Source organism: Fistularia commersonii, chromosome 18, assembly GCF_037954325.1.
Source record: "Fistularia commersonii isolate RoL2024-O1a breed Wild chromosome 18, RoL_Fcom_v1.0, whole genome shotgun sequence".
Taxonomy (NCBI): domain Eukaryota; kingdom Metazoa; phylum Chordata; class Actinopteri; order Syngnathiformes; family Fistulariidae; genus Fistularia; species Fistularia commersonii.
The window spans coordinates 945,436-966,763 of NC_141301.1; the positions used below are offsets into that span (position 1 = coordinate 945,436).

Genomic DNA, 21,328 nt, shown 5'->3' on the forward strand with positions numbered 1-21,328 from the left:
ACAATTTGCCTGAAAACTAATAATGGAAAAGCTAGATACGCGTGTTATTGCTATTTCGGAATGGTATAATTTGGGTATAAATTATCACATTAATAAGAAGAATCAGAGACGTCCTTCCGGCTTTGGGAATGGGGCTTTTGTTTACCTTATTCCCCCGGGATGATCGTTTCTGTAACGGATAAAAGGCTCCGTGTTTTTTTAGTGTTTCTCCATTTAAACTCAATTCGTTTTCTTTGCGCTTCTGGTCGATTGAGGGGGCTGCATAATATTTTATTTTGAAATGCTACCGGATGCTGCGATGTCACACGGTGGGGATCCACGGCGGGCAGTTTAAACAAGCGGAAATGACGTTGCGGGACAACAACGGTCTCTTCGGGTTGGCGAGAATATCATGATTTCTTTTTTAGGTTTCATTCAGCGCCAGTCGGGTTCCATTTGACCAGGCCTAGTTTGTTGTACGTTTGAAATGATTTCGCTTAAGTTAGTTTCACTCGCGATGCTCGCAAGGGCGCGCAAACCCGGGAACAAACGAAGCGGCTAGCAGAGTGCTAGCAGCGTGCTAGCAGAGCTGGCACAGCCGGACAAAATGAAGAGGAGAGTTGCTAGATTGCGACCGAGTCCCAACGAGGAGGCTCAGATGATACGAGAGGAAAAGGAAAGGAGGAGAAAACTGCGAATACAACAGGTAGGTTCAGGTTGGATAAAAAAAAAGACAATCCTTTCAAGTTTGTTTTTTGAGCAACGTTGTTTGCGTTCTTGTTCAACAGACTTTGCCCTCAGTGTGTTCACTTCACACGGATTTATTTGCACTATGTGATTGTCTTCACGCTCTCATTGATACGTAAGAAGTGCTTCTACTGAAAGCCATCAATTTTGAAACTCTCAAATATCAATTTGTGGGAAACCGGGCCAAAATATGTGCAGGTTAGTTATGATTGTGTGTAACAAATTTTGTTAAGGCACATTATCTCCACCCATAGCCTACAGCTTATCTGGGGTTTGGGTCTCTTGGTGCGGCTCTCAATTGTGAGGTGTTCCCGGGCCAGCAGATAGACTCCGTCCCCCCAGCATGTCTTGGGACTTCTGTGGCCCCTCCACATGGTGGCATGTAACTGACGGCTTTGGTTGAAGTTTTGGTTCTCATTGTCTTTTTTAGATTTGAACTGAACATTCTCTGCCATTTTCCAGACCGCCTGTTTTCAAGAAGTCTGATGTTCAGATTGTTGTAAGACCCTCCTGCCCGATAACCTGCTGATATAATGTGGAGTTGTTACTGACTCACAGGTGCGTGAGCAGCAGCGGCACATCGCGATGCAGATCCGCCAGAATGTCGAGCAGAGGAGGCAGCAAGAGATGGTGCAGCTGGAGGAGGAGCTGAGGGAGCAATGGGAGCGACAGCGTAGGGAGAAACTCTCCGCCCTGCAGGCGCTGTACGAGCAGAACCTCCAGCTCCTCGGCCAGGGACACCGGAGTGCCAAGGAAAATGTAAGCTGCTGATGAGAAGCGCTTATCCAGCTGCCGCCGCCTTGAAGCTCCGGCTTAATGTATGTCTCCTCAGGAGCCTGACCTTGCGGCCATGGCTCGGAGGGAGGAGGAGAACCATGCCAAAGCAGAGGAGCGTTACAGGGAAGCCCTGAAGGAGCTGAAGTCAGCACGACTTAAGGAGCGTGAAAGGCAGAGCCAGTGAGCAGAGCTTGAAAGATGTTTCCATGTTCGGAGGCAATCGGAATGGACGGAACGTTGTGGGTGATCCTGGGTTCGTCTTTGTTTCTGCAGATCCATCAACGCCAGGAACAGAGCGCTCCAGGCAGAAAAGGAGCGATCGGCGAAAATAGCCCGCCTCCCGCCGCCTCCTCCGCACCCCGCTCAGGTGGTCGACCCCCTCGGTACCCTATCCCACTCCAGAGAGCAGAACTCCACTGTTTGTAAATGTGAAGAGCATCAAGATATCTGATCGCGCCTGCGGGAGCCACGTCACAAGAATCAGAACCTCGGTGGTTTTAATTCCCCGTTCTGCTCGCGGGTGACGTCGTCTTCTCTCGACCCGACAGAACATCGATGCCACGCAGCCGCACAAAGGACAGAAGTTGGACGCCCGTGCCTTCGCCGCCACACATTTCCACGTGCCTGAGGTCAGCGTGGACCGGGAGGGAGACACGCAGCAGGTGGGACTTCCGGGTCTGGAAAGAACCCGACTCTTGTCACCTCCTGTCAGAGCTGCCTAACCTGTCCGCACCTGGTAGCCCAGCGCCCGAGAGGAGGCCCGGCTGGAGATGAGGAGGCTGCAAGACGCCCAGCGGGAGGACGAGAGGAGGAAGGGGGAGCAGCAGGAGAAGGCTCGTCTCCGAGGGGAGTGCGCTCTGAGGAAGGAGCGGCTGGCGCTGGTACGACTCTCCACCATATTGACATCAGCGCTCAGTTTCTGGTTCTGCTGATGCTCTGATGAAGTTACCGGTTCTTTGGGTGCGACCGTTGGTCCCCGCAGGACCGCCGGCACCTGCTGGTGGAACTGGAGCAAATGCAGCAGATGGAGCTGAGGCGGAGGAAGCAGCGCGTGTCGCAGATGCCCCCGCAGGTCCTCCAGCCCCTCTACAGGAGACAGGAGATGCGGGAGGACCTCCAGAGGGAGATGGAGATTGCTTTTGAGGAGATGTACACCAGCGAGAGGAGTAAGGAGTGTCTCAGGGGGGACCCGGCGGTCCAGCTGGTACCCGAACCTCCGCCGGCCCCGTCCGAAGGCAGCCAGGACCGGGACCTGGACGTCACAGTGGATGAGCCGGCCTCTGGTGAGACAGAGGACAGGCTGCAGGAGACCGGCCACACTGAGCAGGAGACATCTGATGCTGGTAGGTAGAGCCGCCAGGGACAGAAGAACCAGATCCACAGATATTGAGGGTTCTGGTGATCACATTTGGGAATAAAATGTTAATACCTGGTTGTCATTTGGTACCAGCCCACGTGTTCCCTTTGCCGTCTGTCTGAAGGGCCAGCGGAGCCTTCCAGACCTCCTCCCCGCCGCATGCTGAAGAAACTCCTGGATCGTATCAGGAACCAGAGGAACCAGTGGACGGACCGCAGCAGTCCCTTCGTCGTGGACGAAGCACACAGTCAGATCCCCGAGCGGGACTCGTCCATCGACACGGGTTCTCTGACCGGCGAGGAGAGGTGCAAACCTGAGGAGCTTCCCGGGCCTGTCCACTCACCCCCAGGTGACGCCCTCAACGTTACCTCCTCTAGCTTCCTGCAGCTCATCTGAAGGTTATCCATAACCCAGTGGACAGAGTGAGTAACCTCAACGTACGTCCTTTTCTGGTGCAGCACCTGAGCGTGCAGAGCAGCGGGAGGAGGCTGCTCCTCACCCCGATGGACCCGTCCACTCCGTCCAGGAGGACCAACACAGGAGAAGGGTGAGCGCTGGTTTGTACAAAATGCTGAAAAGGAACCCCGAAGAACAAGGAGGCCGCTTCCCTCTGAGCCACGTTTCGTCAGATTTGCTTGACACGGCGCTCTTTGTCAGGTCTCCTTCGAGGAGCGTGGAGCTCCTCAGGGGTCACGCCTCCCCCTAATGTTCTAAAGTGATTTGTGCTGAAAAAGTCAGAGGTGTTCATTTTCTGCAAAGACGTCCCCCAGTTACAACTCATGGATTTTCCGTTTTCCCCGGTCTTGTGTATTTTAAGGTTTTGCAAATGTTTTGTTGGCAGCTCACACACGTCCGTCCTAATTTGCCAGGAGATGGAGCTGGAGCAGGAGAAGCAGCAGCAGATCCGGCTGCTGCAGGAGCTGGAGGAGCAGAAGACCCAGCTGGAGCGGATGCTGTTGGAGGCTCAGCGGGAGCGAGAGCAGCTGAGGGTCACCGTCGGCCGGGAGGCTCCCGTGATCCGAGAAGAAGCGTCCAAGCGGGAGGAGCAGAAGGAGGAGGAAGGGGAGGTCACCCGTGATGTGGAGGTAGGCCTCCTGTCACGTGCACACCAGCTTTGTTCTCACAGAGCTTGAGACAAACGGCGTCCTTTCAGATGTTTCCACACTGTGAGGGTGAGCACACCAGGAGGATCAGGGAGTACCAGGCCCGCCTGCTGGAGCACAACAGGTACGTCTGCTGGACGTTGGCCGGCGTGCATCATTTCAGATCTGCACACGTGCTGGTTTCATAAATGTCCCCTTGGTCCATCTAGGACTCACCAGAGGTCCGTGGAAGTGGCCCGCCAGCGTCTGGAGGAGTACCAGCGGGCGCTGCGCGTCCGTCAGAGCATGATGGCCTCCTCGCCGTCCCCTCTGGATGTGGGCCGTTCTCCTCCATGTCTCCATCACCACCTTCCCGTGCAGTTTCTCAGAACATGCGCGCACAGCGACGCACGGCCGCCCTCCTCCACGGAAGCGCCTACCAGAGAGTCGGATGTTTGCGGCCCACCATCGTCCTCACACCGCCGCCACATTCAGGAGGTCACAGAAGGCATCATGGAGAGGGTGACGCGACACCTCCCGGAGCGACTGAGACCCTCCGGCAGCGCCGCCGCCCTGAGCCCGGCCTCTGAGGAGGCGCCTCCGGCCCGAGAGCAGCCGAGGCCCGGCGGGGACGAGCTGAGGAGGAGACGGGACCTGGAGCAGATGAGGAAGCAGAAGGAGGCCCTGCAGGCTCTGATAGGTGTCGACACACAGGTGAGTTTGGCACCGCTCAGACCTGCCGCTGGTCCTGGAGCTTCAGGATAACCCTCAGCCTCCCGCCTGCAGCCTCCTCCTGAGGTGGACCACGAGGAGCCCGGGTCCGAGGACATCGGCCTGACGCGCCAGCTGTTACTGGGCTCGCTGCTTCGAGCGATAGAGGAGTCTCACGGAGGGAGTCTGTCTCACCTGGAGGAGCCTCAGGAGGACATCTCCTCCTCGTCCGGTCTGTTTGCACGTCTCCTCGCCTTCTCGGGATTCACCCCTCAGCCCGTGGTGACGGCTCTGTCCTCCTCAGGCCACCTCCCTCCTCCCAGAGTGCCCAAGCCCCCCGTGACCCGTGTCCGTCTGGGGCTCCTGGAGATGATGCCCGAACCGCACGAGCTCAGCGCCATTCAAGAAGTGGAGACGCCCGTCAACACCAGCAGAGTCCTGGATCGGCACCTTCCAGAAACATCTGAGCAGGCCTCGGACGAGGAGGACCGCGAGACGCCGCCGACTCGCTATGTGGACCGGCTCCCGCCGGAGCTGCCCGTCTCACCTCCGGCCCCGGGAGGCTCTCCGTGCTCCGGGACCAGCTCGGGGAGGTCCACCTGGTCCTCCGGAGAGAGGCTGCTGTCCGGAGCTGGGAGCCCCTCCGAGTCCTCCCAGCCTGGTACGTGAAGGTCGGGAGGAGGAGGAGCAGGAGGAACGACGAGAAGAGAGAACCTCAACTGTTTCTGTTTGGCGGCGCTTTTTCTTCCAGACTCCATCCAGAGGATCATCTCGCCGCCCTCCCTCCCCTCCGAGGACACCGGCCGGCACACGGCTGCACACGACCTGGTAGGTCCTGACCTCCTCACGTCTCCTGTCCCTCCAGCTTCCGTCTCTGAACGTCCTCTGAGGTTCACACACTGTGGACCCGTGATGAAAACTAGCCAAATCTGAGCGCCGGGCACCGGCCTATGATTACGCTTGAGAAGCTTTCTTACTCGTGTGTGTATGTGTGCGTGCATGTGTGTGTGTGTATGTGTACGTGCATGTGTGTGTGTGTGTGTGTGTGTGCGTGTGTGTGTGTCCTGTTTTCTGAGCGATGATGTGACTTTACGTGGCCTGAGGTGTGTTTGACAAAATGCACTTTGTGATGGTGTCTACACTTGAACTGAGCTCAGATCTCTCAGGACTTCTCAGGACCTTCTGACCTCTGAGTAGATCCTCCAAAAGAAAAAAAAAAATCAACAACATTTTGTGTGTGTGTGTGTGTGTGTGTCAGTCATCTCCCAGACCCCCTTGCTCTGACGCCTCCACCACCATTTCCACTGGCAGCTATATAACCACCGACCCCGAGCAGAACCTGGTCAGAGGTGAGAGTTTGGTGTGTGTGTGTGTGTGGAGTCCTCAGAACACGAGTTGCCGTCTTGAAGAAGGGCGATCCGAGGAGCCGCAGATGTTCTGGTTGTGGTCGTGGTCTCAGCCTGGTGTCTGATCCCTCAGCAGATGCAGAAGCTCCTGGGTCGTCCTCCCAGTGCTCGTCTCCAGCCAGCAGTCGCTCCTACGTGAAGGACGTGCACTCGCTGTTCAACGAGAGCAGCATCCAGCGCATCATCGACCGCTACGCCGCCGAGCTGGACCTCTCCCTGAACGCCGCCGGAGGTGCGACCGTAACTCCGGCGAGGCCACGCCGGCTCCTCGCTCGGCCGCTGACCCTCCCTGTGTTTCTGCAGGTCACTCCCCAGCCTCCGACACCGGGGGGGACGGCCCCGGAGCCACGGACGGCCCCGGAGCCACGGACGGCCCCGGAGCCACGGACGCCACGGAGCCGCGGAGCCGCGGGCGGACCGGGGACCTGCAGGTCAGCCTGTCACCGTCTACTTCCTGAATTCATGGCGTTTGACGTTCATCAGCCACAAGCTCGATTGTTACCAAGGATTAGACCGATACCTCTCTAAACAATTCAGTTGTCACCACAGCTTCACGGAGTAGAAACGTGTGCAAATGGTCACACTAGCAAAACATATCTTACTGGTTGTAAATGCAAAGAAACCGGTACAATTTATACACCGGGATACAAATATAAACAATAGCTTGTGCGAGGGAAGGTTTGAAATTGCAGGCGTGCAGTCAGGGATGTGGGTAGAAATCATTAAATCAGAGTAAAGTGTCCTGGAGGATGTGAAAATAGATTATAAATCTAAATACTGCAGGGATGAGAGCGGTGGGCTGAGATGGAGGACGTGCAAGAGAATATTTCTGACATGACAGCAGTCATATGATCAGTTGATTGACTTCTAGTAGATTGTGACGGCGGGATGTTTGTTTTTTGTAATTCACATTATTTTTCTAATGTAATCAAAGTGGTGTGTGTCCCCAGAATGTGTCTCCTGCTCCGTCGCTGGCTGAGGACCAGGACTCCTTCAGGCCTCTGATTGGCCAGCTGGCGGACCAGTCGTCCCGCTTCGCCGCCTCCCCGTCTGGCCTGGAGCGGCTGGTCGGCCAGCCGTCGGCTCACTCGTCCATGATCGCCCGTCCGTCCGGTGCCGGCGGCGGCGGCTGGGAATCCACCCTGACTCGAATGATCCGCCGGCTCTCCCATCAGTGGAGCTCCAGTGGCGGCCAGGACTTCTACGCCCCCCAGATGGAGCGGTCCACGCTGTGGCCGGAGGAGGAGAGCCAGATGAGACCTCTCATGGGGGAGCCGGACGAGTCGGTCGGCCGGCACAGCGCCGCTTCGGGTGAGCGAGGAGATCCGGCGTGAACTTCAGAAGACCTCCTCCGAAAACATTGACGCTGTTTGTTTCTCCGAAAAGAAGATCCCCGGTTGGATTCCGTGGAAGCCCTTCCGAGCGATGCAGATGACCAACGGGTGGCTCTTGTCGTATTCTCAGGTGAAAGAAACCGTCTGGATCCAGGCGTGTCCTCCGGTGCCGGGCAGCAGACGCCCCTCGATGTGCCGGAAGAACCCGAAGGTGACCACGAACCCCCGGCAGATCCTGGAACTCCAAGACTGTCTGGAGCCCTCACACAACTGATTGTTCTTCCAGAGTCTGCTGCCGGCGCCGACTCGTTCCACCCTCTCCTGGCCGAGGTCACGCACAACGAGACGGCGGAGCCCTCGCTCACGTTTCGCCCGCCCGGACCCGGAGCTCCGTCCTCCCCGGAGCAGACGTACCAGGAGTCCCAGGAGTCGCCCGAGCGCTTCAGGACAGATGGACTCCTCACTGCGGGGTCTCAGGTTCTCCTCCAAGGGTCCGTCCTCAGGTGCTCGGTGCAGAGTCTGGCCGAGGCGACGCCCGCAGTCCCCGAAGCGTGGAGTCCTCCAAGCCTGGACTCCTCGGATCATCGGGACGAGCCCGTCCCTGCCGTCGTCCTCCCTGCTGAAGAACCCGAGCTGGACCTGAGCTCCCGGCTGGAGGCGGCCCAGGAGAAGGGCATCCTGGAGCAGTCTCTGATCACGCTGGTGAGCGTGACGGACACCACGCTGCAGGAGCAGGACTGCCAGCTGTCTGGGGACGAGGACCAACCTCCAGAGGGTTCCTGGCAGGAGGAGGAGGTGATGAAGATGCCAGCGCCGTACGTGAACGGACTCTTCGTTCTCCGGGTTCTTCATTTCACCGAACCTCTGTCTTCCAGGAGACAGAACCTGCAGTGATGGACGAAGCTCCGGAGGCTTCCGGGGAGCAGGACCCACGACGTGGCGGTAAAATCTCAACCGATGGTGGGTTTGGTTTTCACCCATCCGTCGGTCTGACCTTCTGCTCCCCCGCCTGCAGCGACGCTCCTGGAGATCCAGTGGGGTCCCGGCGAAGGCCTGCAGGAGTTCCACCAGCAGAAGCAGAGAGCTTTGCTCCAGAGGTCCTCCCGTCGCGTGGAGGAACTGAAGACCAGGGCGGCTCTGAGGACCGGATCCAAGGCCCGCGGGCGGCGGCCCGCTGAAGATCCACCAGCGGACGAGACCAGACCAGGGGCTCGGCCTCCAGCTCGAGGCCATTCCAAGGGAGGGAAGGACCTTCAAGCTGGAGCTCAGGCTGCTGAGGAGTCCACCTTCAAGCAGGAAGTGACCCCCGTTCCATCAGGTACCTACCACCACACGCTGCTCCGAGAAGAACGTTCAACACGTCGGTCCTCCGGCTGAGGAGGGAGTCTCCTCCTGAGAAACATCTGAGAGGTCTAAGAGTAGTAAAGTTCTCCTTCAAACCTCCTTTCAGGAGCAAACCCATGTGACCTGAAGAAGGTGGCTGAGGTGAAGATCTCCACGCCTGAGCAGAGGAAGCGGGACGTTTCCGAGATGCATCAGAGAACTCAGAGGTGAAGCTCCGAGGGACGGCGGTCCTCTACGGACTCACGGACGGAATACGTGATGTCTTCACTGTCTCCACAGGCTGTACGAGCAGCTGGAGGAGGTGAAGCACCTGAAGGCCACCAGGAGCAGACAGGAGGCCTGCGCCAGGAACAGACAGAGAGCCAAGGACTTCCAACGGGTAAGGAACCCGGTCAGATGTGATCTCCACGGCCCGGTGTGGACCCTGCTGATGGAAGGTCTCCCCCGTCTCCACAGAGAACCCTGCTGAAGCTCCGCGCCAAGCAGACCAAGCAGAAATAGACCCACTTCTATTTCTTTGCACTTTTAATGTTAAATCGAGGTTTTATGAATAAAGCACTTTAGTTATTGGGACTCGTCTTCAGAGCTCCTGAGTGGCAGGGAGGACTCAGACCTCGGAGACCCCAGATGGAACACTCGCGTCCTTTTGTTCGTCGCCGGCTCCGGAGCGTCCAGGAGGACGCGGAGCTCTCGGCCCGCTGGACGAGTCGGGATCAAGATTCCGGTTTCACACGTTCACCACTTCAATACGTGATGGAAACCAAAGTGACGGTCGGAGACGCCTGGTTCCAGCACAACCTCCAGCGGCTTCTACAACTTGGAGAAAGACATCTGCTTGGGGTTCTTCTTCTCTATGGAGGCCTGGGCCGACTTCATCACATCCTGGGTCTGCAGCATGCTCATGTTCCAGGTGGCCTGCAGGAGGAGGACCCAGATGGTGAGTTCAGCTCTCCGTGTGTGTGTGTGTGTGTGTGTGTGTGTGTGAGAGAGGCTACCATGTAGTCCAGCCCCTCGGCCACGCTGTGGTCCCTGGAGTACAGGAGGTTGACTTTGGTTCCCTGCACGGCCACAGGGCTGCGGGCGGCGATCTCCCCGGCCATCTCCAACGCCCCGGCCATCATGGCCTCCTTGTCTACAAACACCCGGCTGGCGGGACAGCGAGCGGATTAAGGACTTCTGGGGAGAAAACTCCAACCGTGGATCTCCTCTCCTCAGCCCCGAGAGCGAAGCCAGAAGGTCGCTCACCTCACCAGGCCGCAGCTCTTGGCTTCATCGGCGTACATCTTCCTGGCGGTCAGAGCCAGCTCGTTCACCAGGCTGGGGGAGGACGGGGACGTTAACGGGTTCTTGGGAACGACCCGACGAAGCCTGGGGTTTACCTGCGGCTGCCGATGACCTTGGGAAGCCTCTGGAGGGTTCCCACGTCCGCAGCCAGTCCGATGTCGACTTCCTGCCATGAGACAACATGGCCGCACGCCGTGTTTTTTTTTTTTCTTACGGAGGAAACTCCCGGAACCGACAAGAGTGAGTGTGTGTGTCCGACGCACCTTCACCTGGAACCAGGCGTCCTGCGTGCACAGGCGGATGTCGCAGGCCGTGATCAAGTCGACGCCTGCAAGAGAACAGACGCTTTCAGCTGCGCCTGCGACCCCCGGGATTGCAAAGTCAAAGCAGGCGTCTGGACCATCCTGCGGACGGTCGATGTCCTACCTCCTCCGATGCAGGCGCCGTGGACGGCGACCACAACCGGTTTGGGGCACTGGAGAAGAGTTTCACGTTAAGAAGTCGCAGTTTGGCCAGGTCTGTGTGAAATGCGAGTTCTCTCCGGACGTGACGTCACCTTCTCTATGACGGAGAAGGTCTCCTGGTACTTGGTGATGATCCTTCTCAGGTTCCAGGACACCCTGGCCGTGTCGTCGCCCTGCGGCTGCAGCACGTCGCTCGCCATGTCCATCAGGTCGATACCTGCACACCGACACACGGTGGAGTTCTTTAAAAAAAAAACAGGATCCGGAAATGTTCGGTTCGGGATGCGGGAGCGACTCCACGCCCACCTGCCGTGAAGATCCTCCCGGCGCCGGAGACGACCACCACGCGGCACTCGGGGTCCTCGGCGATGCCGCTGAAACACTCCACCATCTCACTGGAGGACGGAGAGAAACATTAGCTTGGCCTGTGCAAAGGCAGAGATGCCTTCAAGGTCCTTTGGGACAAAGACAGGATGTTAAAAAAGAAATGTAAACTCTTGTGGAATTTATGGACATTTGGGGTGTGGCAGATGTCACTGACGTCCCAAGAACATCTGCTGCACAATTACTTTGGTTTATTTCTTCGCCATCACCACTTCCTCTCCTGTTGCCGTGGTGATCAGACAGTCAGGGCCACTCTTAATTTCAAATGTAATAAGGTAAGTGATATGTAAATACTGAATAAAGGCTGGATCTTATGTCCTCTCCCTGACGGGCCCTGCAGACCCCAGTAACATCTGAGACAAAGGTCAAACCGTCCCCTGCCTCCAGAAGGCTCTGTTCATGGCGTTGAGCTTCTCGGGGCGATGCAGCTCCACGTGTGTGACGGACTCGGAGGGGCTGCTGACGGCCAGGGAGGTGAAGGAAGGGGCGGCGCTGGCGGAGGACGTCATGGCGCGGGACATCACCGGACAGCTGAGCCACAGATGTCTGCCTGAGGGGACAACCAGGACGAGGTCAAGAAGATCAGAAGGTTACTTGATCTCACACTGATATGTATTTGTGTGTGTGTGTGTGTGTGTGTGTGTGTGTGTGTGTGTGTGTGTGTGTGTGTGTGTGTGTGTGTGTGTGTGTGTGTGTGTGTGTGTGTGTTTCTATTATAGGTTTGTGTGTCGTGTCTATGGGTCACATGCATGTATGGGGGCTTGTGATTGGTCCAGAGAACAGGAAGTGCACAGAGGGTTGACAGTCAGAAAGGGTGTTGATTGTTTTTTATTAAGATGTGTTTACTTTGCACTAACGCGCACAGAACAGATTAATTTATTTTACACCGGAAGTGGTGACAAACGGAAGTTGCATGATTGGGCGGACGGGGGAAAAAAGGCGCTAAGAGTCAATGGAAAGTCATTTTGACCCGCGGGCGGACTCTTACGAAACACACAACGAAAATGTTTTTTTTCCAATTTAATCAAACAGCTTTAAGTTCATTCTAAACCCCAAAAGTTACGCCGAAAAATAACAAACTTACACGTCGTTAGCGCTGGACGGACGCCGACAGACAGCATAGCTCTCGGAGCGACGGGGAGGACGGCCGGGAAACTGCCGCTTGTTTGCGTTGAAGTCACGACTCAGAGGCGGAAAACCGTCCCAGAGTTAATAATTAATTGGTTAATTATCAACAAAGTCTGTTTTCAGTGACGTCCTTTTGCTCCCCTCGCTTGTTGTTATCGGAGTGTTTCTTCTTCTTCGATGGAGGAGTCCGACCAGCTCTTGGACTCACTTCCGCCCCCTGCTGGAGCGGAGGTGAACTGCAACCCGCCTCCAGGTATACGCTGTATATTTACAGAATGGTTTTAAAAAGGACTGTTATGTTCTTGTAAAGTGCTGGACAATACAATTTAAATGTATCTCCAGTCTGAACTTTTCCGTGGATGGTCATATACACACAGCTCTCACTCACAAACACACACACAGTTCAGATAAGTAGACAAAATTAAAAAGCAAATGTGTACGAAATGAATTTAAAAGGGCACAGTCAAATTATTATTATTAAATTCTATATGTTTACATGTTTACATGGAATATTCCATGTATTAAGGTGGCATGTTTATGTGCTGGGAAAACCCAGCTTTAATTCTGCTTGACAACTATTGCATCAAGAGTTTAAAACAAACAGTGTCATAACTTAGTTTGAACAACATTTTCCAGTGGATATAATTAAAAATCTACTTTATTTGTTTGAACAGAATTCAAACTATACTTTATGATTCTCATCAAGGGGAACCCACTGTCAGCTTTGCAATATTTATATGATATAGGAATAAATATAAAGAGAAAATGTGTGTCTCAGTCATCCATGTCACGGTAAATTCTTGTTATAGCACTGGACTTGACTTTCTTCACTTGAAGTTGTTTCAGCCCTCAATCGAGAGGCTTCTTCTGTTCTAATGACCAGTTGGGAGTTTCACAATATGACTGCCAGAGACCCGCCCAAACCTTGGCAGTTATATTCAGAAACTCCCCACCGGTCATTCAATGAGGGTTGAAATGTCTGTTTGATGAGCAATAGCTGTTGTTGGCAAGAGTAACACACAGATCTGCAATACAACTAACTGTTCCTGCTCCAATCCAGGTAAAAACAAAATAATAAAAAAAAAAAACAGAATTCATTACACCCCAAACCACACCCACATGCTTCCCAGCAGCCCCAAAATCTCACAGAAAAGAGCATCAACATAAACCCAAATATTCATAACTTGTTTCAATATGGTGATTTAAACTTCTTCTTCTTCTTCTTTCGGCTTTTCCCGTCAGGGGTCGCCACAGCGAGTCAACCTTCTCCATCTAACCCTATTCTCTGTATCTTCCTCTCCCTCACCAGCTACCTTCATATCCTCTCTCACTACGTCCATAAATCTTCTCTTTGGTCTTCCTCCAGACCTCTTGCCTGGCAGCTCCAATTCCAGCATCCGTCTACCAATATATTCACTATCTCTTCTCTGTACATGACCGAACCATCTCAGTCTGGCTTCTCTGAGCTTCTCTCCAAAACATCGAACATGTGCCGTCCCTCTGATAGACTCATTCCTGATCCTCTCCATCCTGGTTACTCCCAAAGAGAACCTCAACATCTTCATCTCGGCAACCTCTAGTTCTGCCTGCTGTCTTTTGGTCATTGGAACAGTTTCTAGTCCAAACATCATTGCTGGTCTCACCACTGTCTTGTACACCTTTCCTTTTATTCTGGCCGATAGTCTTCTATCACATAGTACCCCTGACACTTTTCTCCACCCATTCCAACCTGCTTGGACCCGTCTCTTCACCTCTTTTCCGCACTCTCCGTTGCTCTGGACTGTTGACCCTAAGTACCTGAAATCCTCCAGCTTCTTGATCTCCACTCCCTGTAGCCTCACCGCTCCACCCGAGTTCCTCTCGTTCACACACATATATTCTGTCTTGCTGCGACTAACTTTCATTCCTCTCCTTTCCAGAGCATACCTCCACCTCTCTAGATTTTCCTCTACCTGTTGTCTGCTCTCACTACAGATCACAATGTCATCCGCAAACATCATGGTCCATGGGGATTCCTGTCTAACCTCATCTGTCAGCCTATCCATCACCATTGCGAACAAGAAGGGGCTCAGAGCTGATCCCTGATGGAGTCCCACCTCCACCTTGAACTTCTCTGTTACCCCTACAGCACACCGTACCAGTGTCTCACAGCTAGCATACATGTCCTGCACCAGTCTAACATACTTCTCTGCCACTCCAGACTTCCTCATACAATACCAGAGCTCCTCTCTTGGCACCCTGTCATATGCTTTTTCTAGGTCTACGAAAACGCAATGCAGCTCCCTCTGGCCTTCTCTGTACTTTTCTATTAGCATTCTCAATGCAAATACTGCATCTGTAGTACTCTTTCTAGGCATGAAGCCATACTGCTGTTCACAAATGCTGACTTCTGCTCTCAGTCTAGTTTCCACTACTCTTTCCCATAACTTCATTGTATGGCTCATCAACTTTATCCCTCTGTAGTTGCCACAATTCTGCACATCCCCTTTATTCTTAAAAATAGGCACCATCACACTTTGTCTCCATTCTCCAGGCATCTTCTCACTCTCTAAGATCCTGTTGAATAATCTAGTCAGGAAATCTACCGCTGCCTCTCCTAGACACTTCCACACCTCCACAGGTATATCATCAGGACCAACTGCTTTTCCACTCTTCATCCTCTTCAATGCCTTCCTCACTTCACTTTTACTAATTTTTGCTACTTTGTGGTCTACAATAATCACCTCTTCTACCCTTGCCTCTCTTTCATTTTCCACATTCATCAGCTCTTCAAAGTACTCCAGTACTACTTCAAAGTTCCATCTTCCCGTCACTCTTCTAGCATCTGTCAATACATTTCCCTCTCTGTCCTTTATCACCCGGACCTGTTGTACATCCTTTCCATCTTAATATGGTGATTTAAACGTTGGGGTTATATTATTTCTAGTTGACTGCAGTGGTGACCATGGTACATTGAATATCCCCACTATGGGATCAATACAGTCAATCATAATTTATTATATATTATATTATATTATATTATTATAAGTCAAACAAATCGCACGGCTGGTGTGGGGAAATCTAATCAAAGCAAAGCAGAACCTTTCACACGGGGTCGGTGTTTCCCGTCGGACTGTTATTGGGCGAACACCGGAACCGGAAGTGTTGCTGGTGTGACAGCGGGCGGCCCCCGCATGTTGTCAGCTGGGCGACCTTAGCGACGAGATGTCTATTTTCACGCCAACGAACCAGATCCGCCTGACCAACGTGGCGGTGGTCCGGATCAAGAAGGCCGGGAAGCGCTTCGAGATCGCCTGCTACAAGAACAAAGTCGTGAGCTGGAGATCCGGAGCGTGAGTACCGCCGGCGCCGGAAGTGAGTCCCCTGCAGCTCCGGACGGCTAACGCGGGCTGTGACCCCCCATCCTGCAGGGAGAAGGACCTGGACGAGGTTCTGCAGACACACTCCGTGTTCGTGAACGTCTCCAAGGGCCAGGTGGCCAAGAAGGAGGACCTGGTCAAATGTTTCGGGACGGACGACGTGACGGAGATCTGTAAACAGGTGACGCACACGCATCTCAAGTTGCTAACGTTTTATTGACTCGATAATGAAGTGTGTCCTGTGAATCTCCTGCGTGTGTTTGGACTGTGGGAGGGGAACCCCTTGGGACCCCACGGGGAGACTCCCACCCCGTGGGAATCCAACCTGGGACCTTCTAGCTGTGAACTTCTAACCACTGCTGCAGCTCAGCTCTGTTGCTACTTGCTAATTTTCTCACTACTTCTCACGTGTTTTCTCCAAAAATACCCCAAAGGTTGAGTGTTAAAATGTCCAGCACAGCAAGTAAACAAAACTTCCCAGGAAAAAAGAACATGCTATCCGCTCATGTCTGAGCAGCATTATCCCAATTTCATGCGAAATACACTTGTCACACATCACTTCCTGGTTTCTCCTGCCAGATCTTGACCAAAGGAGACCTCCAGGTGTCCGACAAAGAGAGGCAGACCCAGCTGGAGACCATGTTCAGGGACATCGCGACCATCGTGGTGGAGAAATGCGTCAACCCGGAGACCAAGAGGCCGTACACGGTCAACCTGATCGAGCGCGCCATGAAGGACGTCCACTACTCCGTCAAGGCGAACAAGAGCACCAAGCAGCAGGCGAGGAGACGCCGCGCCGTTCGATCCCGTCCGTCCCAGTCGCCCAACAACATCACGGGATTGAAGAAGTCCCTCCTTTGTCTTCTCCCCCAGGCCCTGGAGGTGATCCGGCAGCTGAAGGAGACCATGCAGATCCAGAGGGCCCACATGAGGCTGCGGCTGGTGCTGCCGGCGAAGGAGGCCAAGCGGCTGAAGGAGAAGCTGAAGCCTCTGCTGCAGGTGGTGGAGAGCGAGGACTTTGACGAGGAGCTGGAGATGGTGAGCAGCACAGCTTTAACTTATATATATATATGTGTGCGTGTGTGTGTGTGTGTATGGATGCATGTATGAATTTATGTATGTATATGGATGTGTGTGTGTGCATATATATATATATATATATGTACATATATAAATTAATATTTATACTTATTCACACATAAATACACTTATATTCACACATTTGAATACAAACATACATATATACATGTATTCTAACATATAAATACACAAACATACATTCAAGGAGTATATTGTTACATGAACAGTGTAAAAACAAGTTTCTCTGTACAGTGAAAATCCAATTTTGCTGTCTGCAGTACATTGCAATATATATATATATATATATATATATATATATATGCATGTATGTATTTATGTATGTGCATATATGTATGTCAATATGAGTGTGTATTTCCGTAAATACACAGAATTGTATAAACAGTTAAAAAAGGGCGGAGAATAAGAAATACAAATAAAACTATAAAGTGTCAAAGTCAAATTTATATACATACATTAATAAATAAATATATATATATATATATATATATGTGTGTGTGTGTGACCATTTGCACATATATGCAGGTAATATGTATATATTTTTTATATATATGCATGTATGTATCTGCTTATATGTATATAAATGTGTATACAGATATGTTGGTATAGGTATGTCTACATGATTATATGTTTATATGTATATACATAGACATTCATGTATTCATATGCATCTATATAAACATATATTTACATACGTATGTTCATACTAGTGTATGTATTTACATGTATGTATGTATAGATAAATATCTGTATTTATGTATATATATATATATATATTATTGCATAGGTATATATATATGCTTATGTTAGCATATGTATATACTTTTACATATATACTTATTATATACTTATTTATATGTATGTCTTTATACACATATGTATGTATATATATATATACACACATGAATGCGTATAAATATATGTATAAGTATGTATATATGTGCTTAAATGTGTGTATATACATGTATGCACTTGTGTATTTATATAATATATGTGTGTATACATGTATGTATTTATATGTAAATACATGTGTGTATATACACTTGTCTATGTATATGTATATATTTATGTATGTATCTGTGTATGTATACATATATATGAATGTATGTGTATATGTTTATATATATATATGTGTATGTACATGTATGTATGTATATATTTATGTGTATAGATATGTATATATTTCTCCATAAAAAACATATTTACACATTTATACATATATATCTATAAACATATATGTGTGTATGTATATATTATGTAAATATGTTTGTATGTATGTTTGTATTTTTGTGTGTGTGTCTACTCAGGTGTATGTATGTATATACATATACACACATATATATATATATAAATTCGTATGTATATTTGGATGTACATATAAGTGTATGTATTCACATGAATTTATATAAGAATGTATATATGCATAGATATATATGTATGTAAATATATATAATATTGCATATGTATATATGTATGTGTATGTTTATATGTATATGTCTGTATACACACATGTGTATTTGTGTATACATGTATGTGTATTTATATAAATACATTTATTCATATGTGTATATATATGTATGTAGTTATTTATGTATGTATATAATTTTACTTAAAACTTTATATATTTATAAATATGTATGTGTATATATGTATATGTGTATCTATATATTGGTATGTATGTATTATATATATACATATGTATGTAAATGTGTTTTGTAGGTTTTCTAATAAGTATATACATGTATGTATACGTGTATATAAATGTATAGATATGTATATATTTGTCTATAAAATTGCATATATCTATACATATATATGCATAAACATATAGATGTGTATATATGTATATTAATATGTTTGCATTTATGTATGTATTTCTACTTAGGTTTATGTGTTTGTTCATGTATATATATATGTGTGTGTGTGTGTGTATATGTCTATAAGTGTATATATATGTATATGTAATAAGATATATAGATGTATGTATGTGTATATATATATATATTTTTTTTTTATTTTTATTTATTTATTTTTTTTTGCATGAATGTAAAATTAAGTAGAAGATCTTGAGGCTGATTTCTCTCGATGTCTTTTCCATTTAAACCGTGGACTCTGTGCTCTGCCCTCAGGTGTGTCTGGTGGACCCCGGATGCTTCCGGGTGATCGACGAGCTGATCCGCTGTGAGACGAAGGGCCGCGGCTCCCTGGAGGTCCTGAGCCTGAAGGACGTGGAGGAAGGAGATGAGAAGCTCTAGGAGAAAGACTCGCTTTTATTCATGCTCAGCTGGTGAACAGCTTCACTAAAGGCCCACTGGCGTTTTATTTTTTCCTTTTTTGTGACACAAACAATGGGCGGGAACACATCTCTGCAATTCCCCAAGAACACATCTGGTATTTTTTAAATATTTTCCATCATTTTTTAGACCGGAGTGGATCTTCTCAATCCTCTCTGTTGGGTAGATTTGCAGGCAAGCAGAGGAATAAAAAAAAAAAAAAAAAATCAAAGGACACATTTGAGATATACTGAGATAAACAGGTGTGAGAAATGTAAATATATAAATGATAAATAAATAAGTCATTCACAAACACGTCCCTTTTGAGATGTTTCAGGTGAAAGTTTGATCCAGAGATTCTGCCTGTCCAGGAGCGTTGAAGCCCTCTAGCGCCCCCTGGTGGCCGGCGGGGAAAACACCTGCAAACCCGAAACAGGAGGTTGCTGAAGTCCAGCGAAAACGTCGAACACAGAAGTGAACGAGAGACGACAAATCTAAACCACCGTAAAGTAAGAGAAGAGGATGGGGAGAGTTTATTCACTGTGGTGACGCCGAAAAGGAAAGAAGCATAATGTGGGCTCTAACTGCCTTGCACTTGTTGTCCAAGCATTTTTAGTACTATTTAGCTTGCAAACTACCCACCAAAATAGCACCGCCCCAAGCTAGCTGCCCGATATTTTAGCTAAGCTACTAGCTATCAATATAACTAAAAAGCTAGCTAGCTAGCTTTTCATTTTCTGCGGCAGTGTAGCCTAGCGGTAAACTATACATCATTTAAACTAAGTAGCGAGACAGCGCCCCGGATATTTAACCTAGTTGCAAGCTGTCCATCGATATAGCCTGTAGCTAGCTGTCCATTGATTTAGCCAAGTAGCTAACTAGCGTAACATTGTTGCTAGGTAGCCGACTAGGTAAACAACTATCCAGTCTGTCATTCTCGCCTTTTTTTGCTTTTCTCTTTTTAAAGACACAACAACAATTATTGACTCGCGTCTCAGAATAATTGTAGTAAACAAAAGTGTTTTTAAACAGAATCAACAAAAGAAAGAACCCGCTCAGATAATTTTACAGTATTTTTGAAAACATAAGTACAGCGTACACTGCGAGTCAGTATTATTAATCAACACAAAACCATAAAGAATATTAAGTGTTCTGTTTTTGTATTTGTTCACAGCATCACAGTATCTGAACCAGTGTACTCTTAATACTCTCTCATAGTTCATATATTTATTATCAGCAGATCTTTCTTGAACATGTCAGTGAAACCAAAAGTGTAGTGTGTGAGTGTGTGTGTGTGTGTGTGTGAGAGAGATATTCATTTAGAAGTCTGATGCCACTCCTCAACCTTGGAATTCAGTGTGACATTCCTTCAAACGCCATACGAAGACGTGGTTTTACAAGGCTGTCCTTCCAGGTGTCCCGTGACGTCCGAAACCTCCTGCATCTTTGGGGTCACGTCGGTTCTGCTGTGCGCTGGAACTGGCTCTGCGTGAACGCCGTCCTGTAGATGCTGCTCAGCGGGTGTCGGTCCCGCTCGCCCGGCGGTCCGCCCAGCGTCGGGCACCGCGTGGCGAGGAAACCCCCCCCTGCCACCATGAGCCCGAAGGAGATCCAGGCCAGGTAGAGCGCCGGCCCCCAGGCCCTGCTCAGCACCACGTCACCGTCCAGCGGCTGGCTGGTGTGATGACACGTCCAGGCGGTGGGAACCAGCAGCAGGAACCCCGCCAGAAGAAAGAGCCCTCCGGAGAAGACCTTCACCTGCCCCCGCTGGGGGAACCAGAAGGCCCCCGCCGCGGCGATCGCCACGGCGAAGGCCCCGACCGCGATGGACGCCGTGATGAGGGTTCTCCACGTCCTGAAGTTCCCGGAGAGAGACAGGAGGGCCTGGTAGAAGGAGCAGTGCAGGCTTCCGTCTTGTCCCAGGTCCCAGTGGTCCCACTGCAGCCACACCCCGTCCCAGTAGGCGGGCAGGACGGCGCTGACGTTCTCCACGGCGCCGCTCACCGTCCACAGCGCCAGGCTGCGGGTCAGGATGTCGCAAACCCACCCGACGAACGCCACCCCCAGAGCGGCCAGCTCCAGACGCCGCTCCATGCCGAGGGCCTCGCGCTCAACTGACGCCGCCGAACCGGAGCGGGGTGTTTTCAAAAGTGTGTGTGCCGCATATCTGATGAGGTTGAGAAGAATATCCAGTTCTGAGGAATGAGCAGAGGAGGGCCGGGACGCAGCTGGGCGGAGGCTCGCAGACGCTCTGTTTGCTCTGCCATGGTTTCAAAACAATTGGAATCTCCCAGTTCTTCCTGAGACCTGGAGGAGAGGGTGTGTGTGTGTGTGTGTGTGTGTGTGTGTGTGTGCGTGCCGGAGGGCGAGCAGGGTTACAAAGAACCTACTGTGTCCTCTCTGCTGGGTCTAACCCACTTAAAGCGCCTCAGGTTGTTGCCGCCGCTGCTTCATGGCTCCTGAAGCAGAGTTTGCAAAAGGAAACTGCTTGGAGATCAAGAGGAGGAGGCAGCGGTCCGATAACAGTCATAATAATAATAATTTTACGTATTCATTATTTATAATTTTAAACGATACTATCAATTATATCATTATTTGTAG

At 50.5% G+C, this 21,328-nt stretch overlaps 4 protein-coding genes across 7 annotated transcripts; 2 read left to right on the forward strand and 2 right to left on the reverse strand.

Moving 5' to 3' along the window:
- Nucleotides 1-351: 351 nt before the first annotated feature.
- On the forward strand, nucleotides 352-9,329 carry cep295 (centrosomal protein 295). 4 transcript variants are annotated; one of them, XM_086165036.1, is made up of 26 exons: nucleotides 352-685; nucleotides 1,285-1,485; nucleotides 1,559-1,683; nucleotides 1,777-1,870; nucleotides 2,052-2,165; nucleotides 2,244-2,384; nucleotides 2,486-2,846; nucleotides 2,985-3,209; nucleotides 3,319-3,407; nucleotides 3,730-3,945; nucleotides 4,014-4,087; nucleotides 4,173-4,656; nucleotides 4,729-4,885; nucleotides 4,958-5,314; nucleotides 5,405-5,481; nucleotides 5,912-6,002; nucleotides 6,133-6,291; nucleotides 6,363-6,490; nucleotides 7,010-7,370; nucleotides 7,446-7,604; nucleotides 7,680-8,188; nucleotides 8,269-8,335; nucleotides 8,409-8,711; nucleotides 8,844-8,943; nucleotides 9,017-9,116; nucleotides 9,194-9,329. In XM_086165036.1, exons 1-26 carry the CDS (start codon nucleotides 587-589, stop codon nucleotides 9,236-9,238), a joined length of 4,836 nt encoding a protein of 1,611 aa, XP_086021162.1. In that variant the 5' UTR covers nucleotides 352-586; the 3' UTR covers nucleotides 9,239-9,329. The 4 variants fall into 4 exon arrangements, with proteins under 4 accessions (XP_086021162.1, XP_086021160.1, XP_086021163.1 ...); XM_086165034.1 differs by having other exon boundaries at nucleotides 4,729-5,314; XM_086165037.1 differs by having other exon boundaries at nucleotides 4,729-5,314; nucleotides 7,524-7,604.
- Nucleotides 9,245-12,192, reverse strand: ech1 (enoyl CoA hydratase 1, peroxisomal). The gene is made up of 10 exons (XM_086165056.1): nucleotides 11,954-12,192; nucleotides 11,251-11,419; nucleotides 10,792-10,880; nucleotides 10,578-10,702; nucleotides 10,448-10,496; nucleotides 10,285-10,349; nucleotides 10,117-10,187; nucleotides 9,983-10,054; nucleotides 9,733-9,883; nucleotides 9,245-9,652 (listed from the first exon to the last, which is right to left on the reverse strand). The coding sequence occupies exons 1-10, from the start codon at nucleotides 11,988-11,990 to the stop codon at nucleotides 9,548-9,550; spliced, it is 933 nt and encodes a 310-aa protein (XP_086021182.1). The 5' UTR covers nucleotides 11,991-12,192; the 3' UTR covers nucleotides 9,245-9,547.
- A 2,917-nt stretch (nucleotides 12,193-15,109) lies between these two features.
- On the forward strand, nucleotides 15,110-19,042 carry sbds (SBDS ribosome maturation factor). Its single transcript, XM_086165058.1, has 5 exons — nucleotides 15,110-15,329; nucleotides 15,408-15,537; nucleotides 15,936-16,136; nucleotides 16,230-16,394; nucleotides 18,584-19,042. Exons 1-5 carry the CDS (start codon nucleotides 15,202-15,204, stop codon nucleotides 18,707-18,709), a joined length of 750 nt encoding a protein of 249 aa, XP_086021184.1. The 5' UTR covers nucleotides 15,110-15,201; the 3' UTR covers nucleotides 18,710-19,042.
- A 199-nt stretch (nucleotides 19,043-19,241) lies between these two features.
- On the reverse strand, nucleotides 19,242-20,857 carry LOC147224093 (claudin-4-like). Its single transcript, XM_086165059.1, has one exon. The coding sequence runs from the start codon at nucleotides 20,819-20,821 to the stop codon at nucleotides 20,180-20,182; it is 642 nt and encodes a 213-aa protein (XP_086021185.1). The 5' UTR covers nucleotides 20,822-20,857; the 3' UTR covers nucleotides 19,242-20,179.
- Between the last annotated feature and the right edge of the window lie 471 nt (nucleotides 20,858-21,328).